The 18,096-nt window shown below is 33.1% G+C and overlaps 4 protein-coding genes across 4 annotated transcripts; 1 reads left to right on the forward strand and 3 right to left on the reverse strand.

The window, feature by feature from the left end:
• Positions 1-624: 624 nt before the first annotated feature.
• LOC140668550 (uncharacterized) lies at positions 625-1,359 on the reverse strand. Its single transcript, XM_072897667.1, has one exon. It carries the CDS (start codon positions 1,357-1,359, stop codon positions 625-627), a length of 735 nt encoding a protein of 244 aa, XP_072753768.1.
• A 1,178-nt stretch (positions 1,360-2,537) lies between these two features.
• Positions 2,538-3,302, forward strand: LOC140671809 (uncharacterized). Its single transcript, XM_072903418.1, has one exon. It carries the CDS (start codon positions 2,538-2,540, stop codon positions 3,300-3,302), a length of 765 nt encoding a protein of 254 aa, XP_072759519.1.
• A 4,818-nt stretch (positions 3,303-8,120) lies between these two features.
• Positions 8,121-8,963, reverse strand: LOC140668546 (uncharacterized). The gene has a single exon (XM_072897651.1). The coding sequence runs from the start codon at positions 8,961-8,963 to the stop codon at positions 8,121-8,123; it is 843 nt and encodes a 280-aa protein (XP_072753752.1).
• Positions 8,964-14,446: 5,483 nt separating this feature from the next.
• LOC140669303 (uncharacterized) lies at positions 14,447-15,723 on the reverse strand. The gene is made up of 3 exons (XM_072899016.1): positions 15,501-15,723; positions 14,922-15,161; positions 14,447-14,676 (listed from the first exon to the last, which is right to left on the reverse strand). The coding sequence occupies exons 1-3, from the start codon at positions 15,721-15,723 to the stop codon at positions 14,447-14,449; spliced, it is 693 nt and encodes a 230-aa protein (XP_072755117.1).
• Between the last annotated feature and the right edge of the window lie 2,373 nt (positions 15,724-18,096).

Genomic DNA, 18,096 nt, shown 5'->3' on the forward strand with positions numbered 1-18,096 from the left:
CATAATAAAATTATAAGATACATAATTGAGATCATTTTAATTTAAATTAGATTATTCATATTAAAGTTAGATAATTTTGAAGGAACGCTTAATAAAATAAATACAAAACTGTGTCAATTACATCACCGAATGCGATAACTGCCTAATATTATGGTTTTATGGAAATAGTATGTAACGAGAGACCATATTTTCTTGTGACAGCTGCTACACCGCAGAAGCGTGACTGATGCAGCACAAAACATAAAACTTCACTAAATTATTACGACAGTTACCGATTTCGCGACACGCGTTACGGTCGCGGTGTGCAAATAATTCAAATTTCATTTTACGTCCAATGTACATTTATAGTGTTATAAGGGTCTGATTAATACAAGCTACTGTATATTCTTGAAAATATATGGCAGCGTAAAAAAAAATGATGATTTAATAAATGCATGTGATATTTCGCAATTAATCGCTGTTAATTGACATAACGTCACGATATAGTATGAAAGAATGTATAAATAAAGTGTGATAAAATCTGTTAGAAAAATTTATTTTGCTCGTCGAAACGTACAATTAATGCAGCGTGACAAACGCAACTCAACAAGCAATAGGAGCGAAATAATGATTGTTATATTTATATTAATGTCCTTTTTTGAATCCCCAATGCTTGTGATCTTCATGGCCGCCCTTCTTGCCATGATGAGAATGATGATGATGATGCTCTTCGTGATCGTCATGGCTTTTATGACCTTTATGATCGTGATGATGATGTCCTTTTTCATGATGACCTTTCTTGCCATAATGGTCCTCATGATGATGATGATCATGGTGTCCTTTTTTAAAGTGACCACCCTTTTTATGTCCGTGTTCATGATGATGGCCACCGTGTTCATCATGATGACCATGATCATGATGTTCGTCGAAGAATTTCTTATCTTTCTTAAATTCGTCGAGTTTGTGGACCTCGTGATGTCCCTTCGTACTGTGGCCCTTACCGTAATGTCCTTTCTCATGGAATTTATGACCCTTCTCACCTTTCTCGCCCTTGTGATGTTCGCCGTAATAGCCGTCATCGTGATGATGATGCTTCTTATGGCCATCCTCTTCGTGATAATGTCCGGAATGGCCCTCTTTGTCATGATGTCCCTTTTCCCCTTTCTCATGATGATGATGCGACTTGTATCCTTTGTCGCCTTTTCCACCATGTTTGTGATGATGATCGGAATGATGCTCTTCTCCATGTCCACTCTCATGATGGTGAGTAGCGGCTACCTGCAGGTCGTCGTAATGAGCCCTCGGTATTTCACGTGCAGTGGTCACGCAATGAGAGGCGATACACGTTGCCAGCAGGCAAATCGCCGCCAATCTACTCATCGTGCCGTATTTATCCTCGTATAATGCAATATCAACGAAAGATGTTTAACTTCGTCGCTGTGATCAGTAGATATGATTAAATCGCTCGCCTCGCTCAGATTATATATTGATCGCAGGATAATCGATATGAGGGCAGGTTCTATCGTGGCTCATTACGTCGTTGCGAAAGCAACGTTTCCTTAACCTGTTTAAATTGTAATGCGGATTTCAGTGAACCCGCGACTATCGCTCGGATCATTATGTAATATAATTGAAATCGATTGTCCTGCTTACCAAACTATGTAGCTTAAATAAAGCGTTTTTGTTGTTTCACCAAACCGCAGCATACTGATTTTCAACAGCTTTAATTTATTTCTATAACTGATGGAAATTTATACAATTAATATATTTCCCGTGAAGAAAAATACAAGGATATAATACATAACTAAGCATTATCATTGAGTGTCAGAGAATAATATTATAAAAAACCCGCTTTGATTCATAGAATAGATAAATTCAGCAATAAAAGTCAGTAAATTATCCTGATTTATATTATCCATCTCGTTTTATTTATCGTTAACCGTTAAACTGACGGATTTATTTGTTGATAAAATCTGGATTAACCTATTTTATCTAAACATTTGTGCTCAAAGCATTTATTTTATTAAAGTTTTGCCAATATTTCTGATGATATTGGCACATTTATAACAAAATTATATTCTTTTAAATTATTATGTATTTATATTCCTTTAACTTACACATGTATGTGTATTTTATATGCATTGCAATTTGTTTAATATTATTCAATATTATTTAATATGTAATTTTCAAAAAGGTTTAATATAGGCTTTATATGTATCTACACATGATTACACATATATTTTACATATTTTTTACATATATTACATTTTCTTTTTTTTTCTTTTACTAACAGTAAAAACATAAACAGTAATACCATTTCGTTCTCTTAAGTAATCTACGATTGACAACAATTCTCTACAACTAACAACACATTTAAGCAACAGTATAGAACAAATGTTTTACGAAATACGAGTTCAGTATTATGAGAGAGATTAAACAAGAGCTAAGGAACGAAAGCGATTACGTACAAAGAGTTGGTGGAACCACAGGTATATAAGCTTTGCTTTAAAGATTGTTGGTCAGTCAATTATACTCGTTGGTTCTACAAGAGAACCAACATGGCTAAATATATCAGCCCATGCTTGCTCTTGGTAGCGGCTGTGATATGCATGATCATTGCCGTATCTTCGGCGCGAGATGTCCGAAGTATAAGAGATTTAGAAGTAGCCGGTACTCACCATCATGGTCATCATCACGAGCACGGCGGAGGTCACGAACATCATTCTCATCATCATGGAGAACATGGTGAAAAAGGCCACAAGGGCCATAAAGGCCATCATCATCACGAAGAGGGAGAACATGGTCATCATGGCAAAGAACATCACGAAGGCCATCATGACGAACATGGCGGACACAAGAAAGGTCATCACGATGAACATGATGAGCACGGTAGTCATCATGAACACGAACATGGTCATAAAGAATCGAAATTTGGCCATGGAAAAGGTCATAAAAAGGGCGAGAAAACTCACGGTTATCATCATAAAGCACATAAAGATGAATTTCACAAAGAACACAAATTCTACGATGATTATCACAAAGGTGGTCACCATGAGAAACATGGTGATCATCACGAACATCACCACGGGAAGGAAGGCCATCATAAGAAGGGTGGGCATCATCATTCCGGTCATCATGAAGATCATCACGGTAAAAAAGGTCACCATAATAAAGGGCATTTCGATGAGGATCACCATGGTCACCATGGTAAACATGGTCACGAAGAACACCATCATCATCATGAAGATTACGGGAAGAAGAGCGAGCATCATGGTGGTAAAAAGCATGGTTTTTCGAGTGGTCATCACGGTCATCATCATTAATCATGCAAAACTTAACAATTTAATGCAATGTAAACAGAATAAATTTTTATATCGTTTGTTCTTTGTTTTTTTTCTTAATTGTGTTTAGGATACCAAATGATATAAATTTATTTCGTTATTAAAAAATTAAAATGTCTACAACAACATGATTAATCGTATTATTTTCTCTAATAATAAGTCCCATATATGTCCATAGCCCAGAATAGTCTTATGTGACATTTACATAAAGATATATTACAATTTCTTGTATTAAAACATATAATATTGTCGTCATGTATGTGTGCTAAAAGTATGTTTTTTTGCAAGCACAGTAAATATGAATCGTATTTTTCATTTGCTTCAATAATTTACGCATATAGTTTGTATTAAAAATGTTTAATATACATATATTTTACATATACATGTTTATTATTAAAGCTTAAAATATTATATATTTTTTAATATTTTTAAATTCAGGAATTAAATATTACTTAAGATCCATATTAATCAGAATTTTTTCCAAATATAATTGTTTGGAAAATTATTATTTTTGATAAAAATACAAATGCAATGCAAAGAGCATATCAAGTGATAATTATATTATACTTACTTCTAACGTATTGGAAAATACTTTGACAGTTTAATATCTTTCAGTTTAGTTATAGACTTTTATATGAAATTTACATATATGTGAGGAGAAAAATATCTTAAAAGAATTTAATTAAATATGAAAACGCTACATTTTTCTCATCTTTGTTAAACTTAAAATAGTAAAACCTATAAAATCATTAAAAAATTTATATAAAAATATAAAATATATGATATATGTATAAAACTACATTCCGCTGGTTAGGGAAAGTTAATAATGTATGAATCTGAATCAGATTATAAAAATGAAAACTTTTATAGCTCTCTACTGTAATAAAAGTAATTATTTTAACTTTTTATATTTGGTTTTAATTTATATATTAAAAACAATATTGTTTCAATATAACTTTTTATTATAAGTCAATTCAGTCTATCGAAAATTGGTAGAGAAAGTTTAATCAATATCGCGTAATTTGTTTATATAATTTTAAACAACTAGTAGAAAAAATGGATAGATATCTAGTATTAGAATCTAATATACCGAAGCAAACATTTACATTTATAAGATTCAAAAAACTTGTACTTAAATCTGCTATATTTCTTTAACGTATAATAATATGAAACTCTGTAAAAATTATTAATGCAGCAAAAATATTAACATTTTATTAATTATAATGTATGTGACATACACGTTATATTGTCTGATGATATTTTCATATAAATGTAAATAAGTGATTAGTAAAGTGTCAAAAATCTACAGTTTTTTCACAGTTAAATGGATATATATTGAGCGATGCAAATTATGAATATCGTAAATTACCAACATGCCTGAAATCTTTGTTGTTAATAAAAATTCCTATATTTCAGCTATTTATCAAATTCCGATATTAATAAGCAGCATTAAATTCGCCGTTGGGTATAACGCGTTATCGAATAGTGGTAAATAAAGCGTATTCTCTTGGTATCACGTATTATATATTCCATTTAATGAATTCTTCCGAGAATATACTACAGTTCTCACGCTCATTATCTTATAAACGTAAATTGATTAAAGAGTAATAAAAAAGTAAATTATAATTGTAATAAGCATATATAGGGTAATTTAGAGCATTCGTCCCAAATGTTTTTCTCAAAAATGGAATGTGACAGGAAGTTAGGAAAAAAATTTTTATTACTAAAGGGCACCTACAATAATAATTGATGATGGTTCGATTTTTTGGAATAAATTGAAAGTAGATATAACAAATTTCGAGAAAAAAACGTTTAAATATATGGCTGCCTGCAATAATTTACAAATGCTTTTTTTCTCGAAACTTGAAAGAGATAATTGAATTAAGTTTTAGTAAAAGTTATTTTTTTTCACAAAGCTCTATCCAACGATACCCCACTTGATTCATGTTTCTATTTGAAATTTCAAATGTTGACTGCAATTACACCTACTTCCGGTTTGTTCCAAAAAATGAAACTATCACAAATGATTACTTTGGGTGCCTTTTAGTAATAAAAATTATTTTGCTAACTTTGTATGATGTTCCATTTTTGAAAAATTGATTGAAACGAGATCTGAATCTATAATATTGAATCTGAAAATATTTCCAGCTTTAAAAGATTTCGATACTGGACTGAGACTGCTGTTTATCTCTTAAATGTGTATACGCTGATATATTATAAAAAGCAGATACGAAACGAGATTATATAGGATCTACTATCGTATTCACCCTGCCACAGATTTGATTAACGATCTCACTGTAGCGAATGAGCTTGTCATTTCCATGACGTCCATCCGAATTGAATTCCGGCATCCCGGACGCGGATTAACGGACCTTTATGCACTTCTTTACTGCCACGTACGATGCAGCGGGTGTTCAGAATCGTGCAAGGCTATTCTCCGCCGGAGATTGCATACGCGCGGCGACGAACCTACTTGAAATGCTCTACCACGTGACAATTCCGACAGCCGACGAAAGGGTCCACCATTGTTTCGGCTGGTAATGCATGTGTGGGTAGTTTAATTAATGTAATTGAAGTAGTTGCACAATAAAAAAGGAGAAACATGAAACGCGCGTAAGAAGTACGCACGACCGCGTTGTTCTGTGATTCTGCGTGCTTTCATGGAAGCAGAATAATCACGCTATTCGACTAAATTAATGAGAGGCTCACAAACACGTGACATTTGCATTGCACTTCCGCGAGTTTTCAGACTAGAGACAAAATAAAAGAATTTTTTCACATTGTCTTTTGCTTTTTGCAAAATAAAATATACTTGAATCATTTGCGTTGCATTTCTTTAAACTAATTATATGTCAAGTACAGCAGACTAAAGATAAGTTATTTCTATGAAAAAGTAAATATAATGAAAAATACAAGAGTTATTTAATATATTGTTGTCGAAAACTAGCTAAATGAGCTCCGTCCTGAATTCAAGGTACCTTTAATAAAATTTTCACGAAGCCGAAGCAACCTCTCGAATAATAAATGACTTGCGCGCTACAGTCGTATAATGAAAATTGCATCATGCGGCCGCGCAAGAAATCCTTTGACAACATAAGCTGCTAGATTAAATATTTGGATTAAGCTCATCTTGTTGGCGTATTTATTGTATCGTGCTAAAAACCAAGATATAATTAAGTTTGTCCGTAATCAAAGCTTTACGTTATTAACAGCACCCACTTATAGTGAGTGTTCTTAATTTATTTATGTGAAACATCAAGCAGAGAGATACAGATGAAAATAGATTGAGCAATTTTATTTTCCTGTATTTGTTAATTTTAAACAGTCTTTTTATTTTTTCAAAGATTTTATTTAATAAAGATACTAATTGTGTATATTTATATAAAAATTCAGTACTTTTAATACTCGTAAATAGAATTAACTGGTTTATAAATTATATGCACAAAGATGTATTTGTACAATTTCTAAAGTCTACTTTGATTAATCGATAAATAATGAGTGCTAGTTATGTATGCAAGAGATGATTTACATTAAGCAATGTATATGTTTTCAACGGTGCTTGTACTGACTAATTAAATTGTCATAATGCGGCAATATAATGGAAATAAAAATTACAAAGGATTGAGAGAGAAATTAACTAGATAGATAAATCTTATAAAAATTACTTGCGTAAAAACATCAGCATTTACTTTTTAGAAAGACAATTGACTCTAAAATGGCATGTTTTGATCTGAAAAAAGTTAATAATATAGGAAAAACGCAAAATGGAATACATTATTTTTGAATATTGTTATAAGTTGCCTTTATTTTTCAAATAATATTAATTATATCGTATTACAAAAATATATTTACATTTTGATATGTTATAATTGATGACGTAATATTATGTTGCATACTATTGCAAGAGATAACATTGCTACATGTATGTGTGGTATTTACCTACAAATTTAACGGTGTCAACTTGCAACGCGCGTTCCCGCGGCACATTAATATCCGGTAATCAATTCAATCAGCTGGTCAATCGATTAACCTCAATTATTGGCGCATTAATGATCTGTGCTATATGTGACATTAAAATTCATGCTGGTGAAATTACTAATATATTACTCTTGCCCAGCAATAGAGATATTGTACTGAAAAATATTTTTATTGTACAATTAATTCATTCACTGTTTCTTGGACCAATGTGGAACTGTCGCTGCTTACAAAAAACTGACAAAACACACGTTATTTACAAAAAAAGTATTTTATTTAATTGATCTATTTTTTGGTGTTTGATGGTAATATTATGTGACGTTAACGATGATGTGTTTTCTGAGTTATTATAATGAATAAAAACCTCAATTATATACAATTATGTGTTTATTCTTACGCAATTGTTATCGTTATCTTTATCACTAAACGGAAGCACAAGGCGAGATGAAATGACAAAATTACTTAAGTTGGAAAGTCGTAAAAGGCCGCCAAGAAAAACGATGGCAATAAATCGTGAGGAATCGATAAGGCGTAATATCACGCTGCCGTCTTGACTGTAATGTAGCTGCTGGGACAAATATGAGCTGGGGAGAAACTTATTTGCCGCGTTAAAAGAAAAGAGAAAGAAAAACCAATGAGAGAAAGTCTCACAATCAAACAATTTCTTTGCGCGTGTTAATACATCTGCGCATATTTATATTATATAAAGAACAATACAAAATATACGATCGCAAAATATCATTGAATGATATTTGTCTAAAGTAGATATAAATCATAACTATAAAATGAGCTATTACTTTTTGATCCATAATACTTGATCTTATTTTAATGCCCTTTCTTATAACCGTATTTTTTTCCGGATTGATGCTCTCCTTTCTTGCCATGTGCATCGTGATGAGAGTGATGCTCCTCATGGCCGTGTTTGCCATGGTGGCCTTTGTGCTCCTCGTCATGATGACCTTTGTCATGATGACCCTTTTTACCATGATGATCCTCGTGATAACCGGAATGATGATGACCGCCCTTTTTATGATGACCTTCTTTCTTCTCGTGATGACCATGGAAGTCACCGTGTTTCTCGTGATGTCCGCCCTTATGATAATCATCGTAAAACTTATGCTCTTTGTGATATTCGTCTTTGTGAAACTTGTTGTGATAACCTTTCGTCTTATGGCCCTTCTTATGGCCTTTCTTTTCACCAAACTTGCCACCCTTGTGACCTTTTTCGCCCTCGTGATGTTCACCATACTTTTCGTACTCGTCGTGATGACCTTTCTTTTTGCCACCATGTTCTTCACGATGACCGGCATGATGTTCCTTATCGTGTTCACCACTGTCACCTTTGTCGTGATGATGGTGGCTCTTGTATCCCTTCTCACCTTTTCCACCGTGGTCCTCGTAATGATGAGATTCATGTTTGTGGCCACCACTGGATTCATGATGATGACCCTTATGTTTAGTTGCTGCCGTTTCGAGATCATCTGTTTCTGCGATTGGCGACGACACCACGATCGGCTCTAAATGATGGTCATTATTTTCCTTTTCTCGCACATCACGCCTAGTGATACGCGACTCCGTACTAAGCAGTTCTCGTGCGTGACACGTCGAGTATAACGTAAACGAACATATTGCTATGAATGGCAAAAATAAGATCGTACCTCGCATCATCTCGATCGCACCCGGTTTCGATCGGACTGATGGTCGATGTTACAATGGTTGACACTTAAATATTGATCGGCCATCTACTTCCGCCATGGCCGGTTGTTTCCGCCAAGTCCACTTTCATCCGTACAACCACAACTATTCCTAAATTTCGTGCCAATCTCCGTTTACACCGGTGCGGTGGGTAGACACAGTTTCACACTTCTTCGCATCGCTGCACATTGCGTTTATTTCACTAGAATATTTCGTCGCGCCTTTCGTAATATTGATACAATCGGATATTAAACCATTATTCGTCGAGTCAGCTTATTGCAATTTCTTGTCTGTGAAATGACATAATAATTGATTGACATAACAAGTTAATATTTTTCTAATAATACAATTTACATATCTAGAATTATCACACACAAACACACACACGCGCGCAGCTTTTAGTACACACGCACACACACACGCACACATACACGAATGTTTCAGACAACAATTGTTATTTGATTAATCGTTATTTCAATACACCACGTAAACAAAATATTTAAACACAAAGTTGTATTCAACATCAGGAAGAACTTTCCACTATTACTTTTTCCATGATCATTGGTCTGCCGCAGGAACAATATTACGGAAATTTCTAGACCACAACAGATCGCATTATTTTATTATTTCGATATATTTTTTTTTATTCGATATATTCTTATATATTTTTCTCATTTGTAATCAATATTTACATTTAGATATTTATAGTTTGATTAATTAAAAATAATATGATTAATTTTATTTTATTTTATCTTCCTTTTCTTATGCAGAGAAATCTCTTGTTTTGTATAAGTTCTTCGAAAACTTATTAATTAATGGAATTACGAGGATACTAAATATGACAGATTATCTCTCTGTCTTTTTCAAATAATGGCTATTAATGCAGGAAATGCAAAATCTCAGTTTGAAGCTGACATGGATGGTTCAAATATCTATTTTGAATCAAAGTGGCATCCCGTTATCCGACACATGCGCGCGTTCGATCAACACCTCGCGTAACGACGTGACCTCAATCGATATTTAAAGTTAAGTACCCTACCAGATGCTCGCGCAATCATTTTAATTAACGTTATGACGTATAAATACAGATATGCATATGTCACCCTGTGTACTATAGGAGAGTTTTGTTGTCACAACGCGCGCATCGTTGCACCCACTGGCTCATCGATAAACTGTCTAATTTTACCATTAATCCTATTACCTGCGACATAAATTCGCTTCTCGTAAACACAGCACCATTTATAACGTCATAAGCCAAAAACAATTTATTGAATTTTACAGACGTCGGCGACGCGTATATCACGCTCGGCATTTGTTGCGCGGGTCGTTTCGCTAACTGTTGACCCATTTGTTCCAACATTCCTGACGGTTTTATTAGATGATCTCGAAAAACCATTGAAAACCAGGAGAAATAATAGCCTCCCTAGTCTTAATCTTCCACCGATTCTATGCCAACAAAAAACGCTATGTACGTTCAATAAAATTAAAATGTTAAAGGAGAAAGAAAGTCTATAAATTTCAAAATAATTATTAAGATCTAAAATCTATAAATAATATCCTATGCTGACAAAATAATTCTTTAACCCGTAATAGAATTTCATAAAACAAAATACGTAAATATTAGTGATAGTGATAATGTAGGATATCTAAGATAACAAATGTTGCAACTGGAAAACCGCAATCTATGATGCTGATTTTCATTGCAAATTTAAAGTGTCAGCCGAATTTTCAGTCTGAAATATTAATCGATAGATTTTGATTCTTTATGATCTTATTTGGCAACCATCCCAGATTGAAGATTGGCTCTTACCGGTGTTGGCGCTGCATAATCAAGATAAAAATTGGTTATTGTCCAGTTTCGGTAAGGATCTTTTAGATAGAGGAAAAACTAAGGGTTCTGCCAAGTTCGATTTCGGCTCGGCATCGTCGTAACGGAGATTAGATTAGGTGACATTCACCGTAGACCTCAGATCAGATGGAAAGATTGCTCTTTGTAAGCAGATCCGAGGCAATGCCAGACCATCTGGAGATCACCCGCCTCTTCGTTTGGTCAATGAACGCGAAGGCGCGGCTTCAATTAGAATCTAAAATGCCATTGAAATCTTTATGTACGAGAGTAAAGCAGGCTAGAGTGTCGTAAATCGGAGCATGGTTCGTTGACTCTCCAAGCATTTCAGCGTCTTTTTCGCTCTGCTAAAAATAGTAATGTAATGATCAAAATCTGAAAAGTTCTTAGGAATAACTTTCATAATTAAAAACTCAATTACCACATTAAACTTGTCTTATTCTTATTAAGATACTATTCACAGACATTAATCATAATATTACTAGTATTAATACTAGTGTTACATTAGTAATAATATTAATGCTACAAAATACAAATATTATATTATTTATAATAATTTTTAATCCTGCAAATAATGTTAATAATTAAATAACAAATTCAAAAATATAAGAAAGATAGAGAAATTTTAAAATATTTAAGACATTATTAAGCTATTAAAACTGCACGAGTTTTTTTCTAATTTTGTTAATAATTACCAGATAATAAAAAGCAGGCTTATTTAGGAAATAAGAACAATAATTATTGTCAATTCCGCGTTGCTAACTTATGAGATGTGCAATTAGTTGATGGAATCATTAGTCCATCTCTTAATCTGATGACCAAACTATCTCACATTGAAATCTTACTTTCACACCATCTTTCCTTCTTTTTTTTTCCTTTTCATCCTTTTCACGCCGTTCTCCACGTAGCGTATTCTTCCTCTCTCATAGCGTATTCTTGCATGCTGAATAAAACCGTCAGGCTATACACTGACGAACAAAAGGACCTCACTGGCTTCTGGGTTGCTAATGAAATTGTTTTCTAATTTAAACCCGGAGGAGCCATCCGGCGTAGCTCTACACACACACACACACACACACACATACACATACACACACACACACACACACACACACACACACACCATACTACGGTCAAGAGACCCCAAAAGCTACAAGCTTTTCTAGTGATAGTCGCGAGAGAGCTGACAGTAATAGTCTGTAATTCGAGCTCCACCTTCGCTTTGTTTGCCTCTTAAACTCATTTATGCAAGCAAACAGTTTGTATTTTCAACTGATCTGTTATCGCGATCTGTTCGCTAATTGCATGTAAAAATGTGTGAGAATAGCGAAAATGAAAATATATAACAAAATTTTTAAATAGACTATACTAATAAAGTAAGAAAAAAGAAAAAGAGAAAAAGAAATTGAATTACGAAAAGAGAAAGAAGATTACGTACATCAATGTCTGTGGATTGAGATATTAAATTTTATTATGTACACGTATTATTTTAAAACTAAATCGAGTCAGTTATATATACATAAATTTGGATTTTTTTTTAATAATGGTTCTTTAGCTTTGTTCAATGTAAAGTAAAATAATAATGTATACAATTTTTCAATTAAATTTTTTTAATTAAATTACAGCGCAAGATTAATATAAAAAATGTATAATTATATACATTAGGGGATTTAAATACGTTTTTAAAATTTAAACATGTTTTTTATATTTATTAATCATGTTTGTTACGCTAAATTGCACAGGTTCCTGAAATTGAATGAAATGAGTAAATTGATGACACAATCCTTCTTTGTCACACATAGTGTTGATAATAATTATCTCGCAATTAACAGACCGATTTCCCTCTCGAGGATGGACAGCCACCTGGCAAGTTCCCTCGTTATAAATAATTGCAAAATGCAGGCTCATAAATGTTACACACTTGTGTTAGAGTTAATGATTAGAACTAAATATATACAACGAGATATACGATTCTTGCGTGATGAAAAGTACTTTTTAACGAACACTCACGTTTTTATCGTCTTCTGTCAGTTGAAACTATACTGTGTCGACAATTAGCCGTATCTATTTTGTGCCAACCGAGTGGCAGTATCTGTAATCTAACACGGTTCCGAACCATTGCCATTAAGCGCACAATTAAACTGGATCTATAATTGTGGCGGAACAGATTTGAAACTTATTTGCTTTCCGAACAAAACATAAAACTGACATGAACAAGTTGCAAACTCATACAAAATACAAAGCGTATTCTAGTTCAATGATACGAACGGCAAAATTCTTGATTCTCGGATGATATTAAATCTGAAATTAGAATTAAGCTTTGCAACAAACGTAACCAAGTTGCACTCGTACACTCACGCGGAGGAATTAAACAGCAATTTAATTAGTCGGGATATAACTATAGTGCAAGTAATAAATGTCGCGCGCGTCAGTGCAATGTAATTTATTCTAAAATTAAATATATTATCTTGAATAAGTAAACGTCTCGTATACGGCCAAATCTATAATCATGTTATTGAGAATAAGTGGCATGTGTCGGCTACTGTGAGATTAAATTATAATCTATTTCTTTTATGTGACAAAAATTTTCGTGATATTTCCATTAAAAGAATTACATTTCTTTAGCGTCTAAATTGAATCAGTGACTCTACGTAAGATGAGCGTACTCCTTTTTACGCACTTTTTAATTGACAAGATTAACGAGAGATGCGCTTTCGACGAAGAAATGAAGTATTTAATGAGTTTTGGCGAACGGATGTGCATCCATCCATACTGTGAGAACGAACTATTTGCATACAACACGAAACATATCCCAAAATGGATTAGCTGTTGATAATCGATCATACACGGACATTGCTAATGTAACGAGTTTCGCCGGGCGGTAATTTTGAGCGTACGCTCATACTTTCGCGATCGATCCCAACGCGAAAGCATAACGGCAAATTTCATAATGGAAACACTGTTATAATATTAATCTAGCGTTATCAATATATTTGCCTGGCAGCGTATTATACTTCATTTACGTTTTTGAATAAAATTTGTTACAAAATAATTATTGCTTCTTTTAATTAAAGATTTTTTTTAATTAAAAGACCAATCGCATAGAAATAATTGCGGTTGAAAAATCAATCGTGTAGAAATAATCGCGTCAAATAAATACCACTTGAAACTTGATAATTGTGTGCATAGCATGGAAAATTCAAAGGTAACAAACAAATAAAATTATACATGCATCGATGATGTGTGATAAATTTATTAATTATCAAACATTAACTTTTGCTATCGTAAACATCATATTGCTCTCTATATATTGTTATATAATAATATAGTATAATTCTTTATAATACATTTATCATCGGCACTATAGTCGCTTTTAATATAATAGAAAGCATGTGCACATCTATGTGTTATTTTCATTTTTTTAAATTAATTATATGTTAATTATGTGGATACACATGAATGTACGTATGTTGCTAATATGTGTGCATTTTTACATAGATATTAAATAGGACAGGGTTAAAATTACAAAACAAAATTCTAGAATTTAGATAAAATATCAAAAAAATAAAAATTTTTAATAAAATTATAGTATACATCTCTTTAATAATTACTAATTATCCTCTTCGTTTTCTTTGTCGGAGCTATAAGAGCTATGTGTTTCATAAGATCCCTCGTCACCATCTCCAGAGGAATAATTTTCGCTATGACCATAACTTGAAGATTCCGGCGCTTTATCCATGTAGTGGCCACTATAATGATCTTCATCGTCGCTTCCAGTGTAATGCGAATATTCGCTTCCTTCACCGTCGCCGCCGATATAGTCTGTATCGACCATAGTACCTATAAAAGTTTTCATATCGTATTAAACGCAATTTATGAAGAACAGTTTCCCGTTATCCGCAGCAGCTACTTCAAATTCGAATTGGAAGAAACGATTCGATTAGATAGAGCTTATGAACACAGTTGAGTTTCTACAATTCTATATAAGATAAATAAAACGAATTGTAGCGTTAAAATTTTAAATCTATTAAATCTTATTATAACATTAATATATATTGATAATTACAATTTAACAATTTTTCTACCTGCGCTCTCATGGTCACGATTCTTTTTCTGTTTTTGATGTTTCCCACTATTATTGTCAGTGAAATCTTTGCCGTAGCTGGTTTGCGTTTCAAATTCGTATTTGTCGCCGTCTTGTTTGTGGAAGGTGTCGAGAGTCTTGTAGCCTTGATCACCTTTACCGTAGGTTTCCTTCAAGTAACCCTTCTCGCCCTCCGCATCGCTTCCGTAGGTTCTGTAGTAACCACCCTCGTCTGATTTGCCTAAAACCGCATTGTTGTCTGTCCTTGTTACGCTTAACAAGACATTTAACGTGTTCATGAAATTTAGCATTCGACAATAAACGTTAATCCATTTATTTCAGAGATAGAGAAAGATACAATTAATAAAAGAAAATAATACGTGCATAAAAAAGTATAAATATAATAAATGAATTTGTAGATATATATTTTTGTTCTTGTCGATTTTGTCATAACTGTTATACAGCAATATCCGATAAAATACTTTTTTAATATTTTCCCATAACTTTCTTCTTTAAATATTGCGTCATTTTCAGCATAACATTATCGTATATATTCTAGTAAAAAGTACTAAGGACATACCAGATAGGTTTTTCATGCTTTTTTTAGTGTCTCGTGATTTCGGTGCGTTACCGACGCTCATTAAATCCTCTACTTCCGCAGCGACTTTTAACGGCGCCGGTTGACGTATCTCGCGAATAAATGAGCCAACAGCGGCGACATCGTCCTCGTAAATGATAGGTCTAGCCAAAGTGTTGCAAACAAACAGGTGCGGAAGCAATGACACGAATAGTTTCCAATACATCGTGCAAGATTACTTTAATCTTATCGATCTCGACGATTCCTTGTCTGTTCAATCTATCTCGCTGAATCTTTTATATCGCTCCTACTTTCTCAATCTATATAATCCTTCGGACAGAAATAATAGACATTGCGTATATTTATATCGATCTCTTGCAAGTTGTGACAACTTAAACTGACAATTTGATTTGCGCCTCGCATTAGTTTCATAACATTTTCCACGGTAGACTTCATCGAAAAAAAGAACTGCTATTTAAGGTTTTAGACCGTTTAGATTGTTTATCGATTATTGTTTTACTGTTTAAGAAATTGGAAAGAATCGATCACGATTGTGTCATTCAACTGTCAGCTTATGTAAAGGCATCTTTTCGTCATTAAGAAAGTCATGCCGGTAAATGATGACAATGGATCAATTGTGCTTCGCGTATCGCGTTAAGCCAAACTATCGCTCGGACGAATAGATATTATCTGTGTCGTGTGTACCGCACGAGTGATCTCACGCTTTCAACGATCGCGAATGCAAAAACCGTGGTACCCATCAACTTACTGATGATAGCTGATAGGATTGTTTGACGTAACGGAGCTCTAATACATTGTTCTCTCAGAACATTATAACTATACTTCTTCCACTCTGTAACAGTTTATTCAAAGTTATTTAAAATTTTAGGATACATCTCTCGGATTCGTAAGAGAGTGTGTGAAAAATATTCTTTTTGTTTAATATATATGTATAGAATTCAAATCTAAATTTATTTCATCGAATGGAACATCTTTGGCAAAAGACGTGCTAAGCTGTCGTAAAACCATCATGTTGAATTCACTTTGATATAGAATGTGTAAAGGATTAAATTCAGCTATATGTAATGTCGAGAATATGATGGGAAAACGCATTTGCGTTTCATTGGTTTTAACTTTGTGCATGCATTTCTGTGTGTTTTGATCCGTACTAATATTTAACATAATGACATGAAATGTAATATGGGAGATGCAATTAGTTCAGAATCGTTATCACCGGGCGATATTATATATTAATGACTTGGTATAAGTGAGATCTCCAGTAATAATTATTACTCGATCGTGTTGAATGGTTTCATATCGAACATAATAAAAGCGCTGCGTGAGGTGTGTCGTTGCAACGATCAAGTATTCATAATGCTACGAGATAAACGCTTTTAAAATTATAACAACGCGGGAAAATTGTTTTAACTGTATTTTCTCTCTATGTTTTGCTGTGAAACAGGACGCTTTGTATACGCACGAACGCGTACATTTTAGAGCAGTTTGGAAATACGTATGAGATAATCGCTTTTTCTGACATTTTGACATTTCATGATTGTTGCACAAACGTTCCACTTTAATGACTATTACACAGAAGTTACCAGTAGTAAGACAAATTAAGTTTTTATAAATAAAAAACCAATATGGAATAGAAAAATATCGTAATTATAATTTAAGACAATATATTTTTAGATTCGTTTTAGCTGCATTAGCTATAGACTAAATACACACACACATACACACACACACACACACATATATATATATATACATAATCTTTCTGCAATAATAAAAATATATTATAAAATTTATGCTGAGTGTATAAATAGGTAAACTATTTCATTTTATTGCAGTTAGAAAAAGATATTATTGTAAAAGAATATTAAAAATATTATTAAAAATACTATTAATTAAAATATTATTAAAAATATTATTAAAAGTAAATAGATTTTATATTATCTTACATTAAGAAAATGAAAAAGTAAGATGCGTTCTTTAAAATAATAAAATACATTCTTTATTAACATTTTCAATAAAAAATTTTATTAGAATCTAAAATATTAATATATATTAAAAATTAATATCTATCAATATCATAATTAATATTAATATTTAATTAAATATCTCAGAAATAAATTTTACTAAAATTGTATAGTATGAATTATATTCATGACGTACACATCTGTAGTCAGCTTTACTAGTCTATATGTCAATAAAAACGGATATGCAATGAGTAGTAACTGATCATTAACGTCGTAGCATCGTTCGTCAGGCGCTGTCGGCGCAAGAAGCCAGTAAATCTCGAACTTCATTTCCGTCGTCCACTTGACGCGACACAAGGGGCATTAGGATGATCGTCACTTAAAACCATGGTGTCGACGACGTTAAGCGTCTTAGATAGTTGCTGCGCCAGCCAGTTTTCTCAGCATAATCTGGTAATTTGAAAATCTCGGATGGAATGTAACACCTCGTATCAGCCACCGTCTTGGATGTACTAAGATCCTCGTTTCGCCAACCCTCCCTGCATTACTACCTCCATTCTGGTTGGCCAATGTGCGCCTTTAGCCTTAGCAACCCTAGTAGCAAAGTAAAGTCGATG

The sequence above is a fragment of the Anoplolepis gracilipes genome, chromosome 1 (genome assembly GCF_047496725.1).
Source record: "Anoplolepis gracilipes chromosome 1, ASM4749672v1, whole genome shotgun sequence".
NCBI lineage: Eukaryota > Metazoa > Arthropoda > Insecta > Hymenoptera > Formicidae > Anoplolepis > Anoplolepis gracilipes.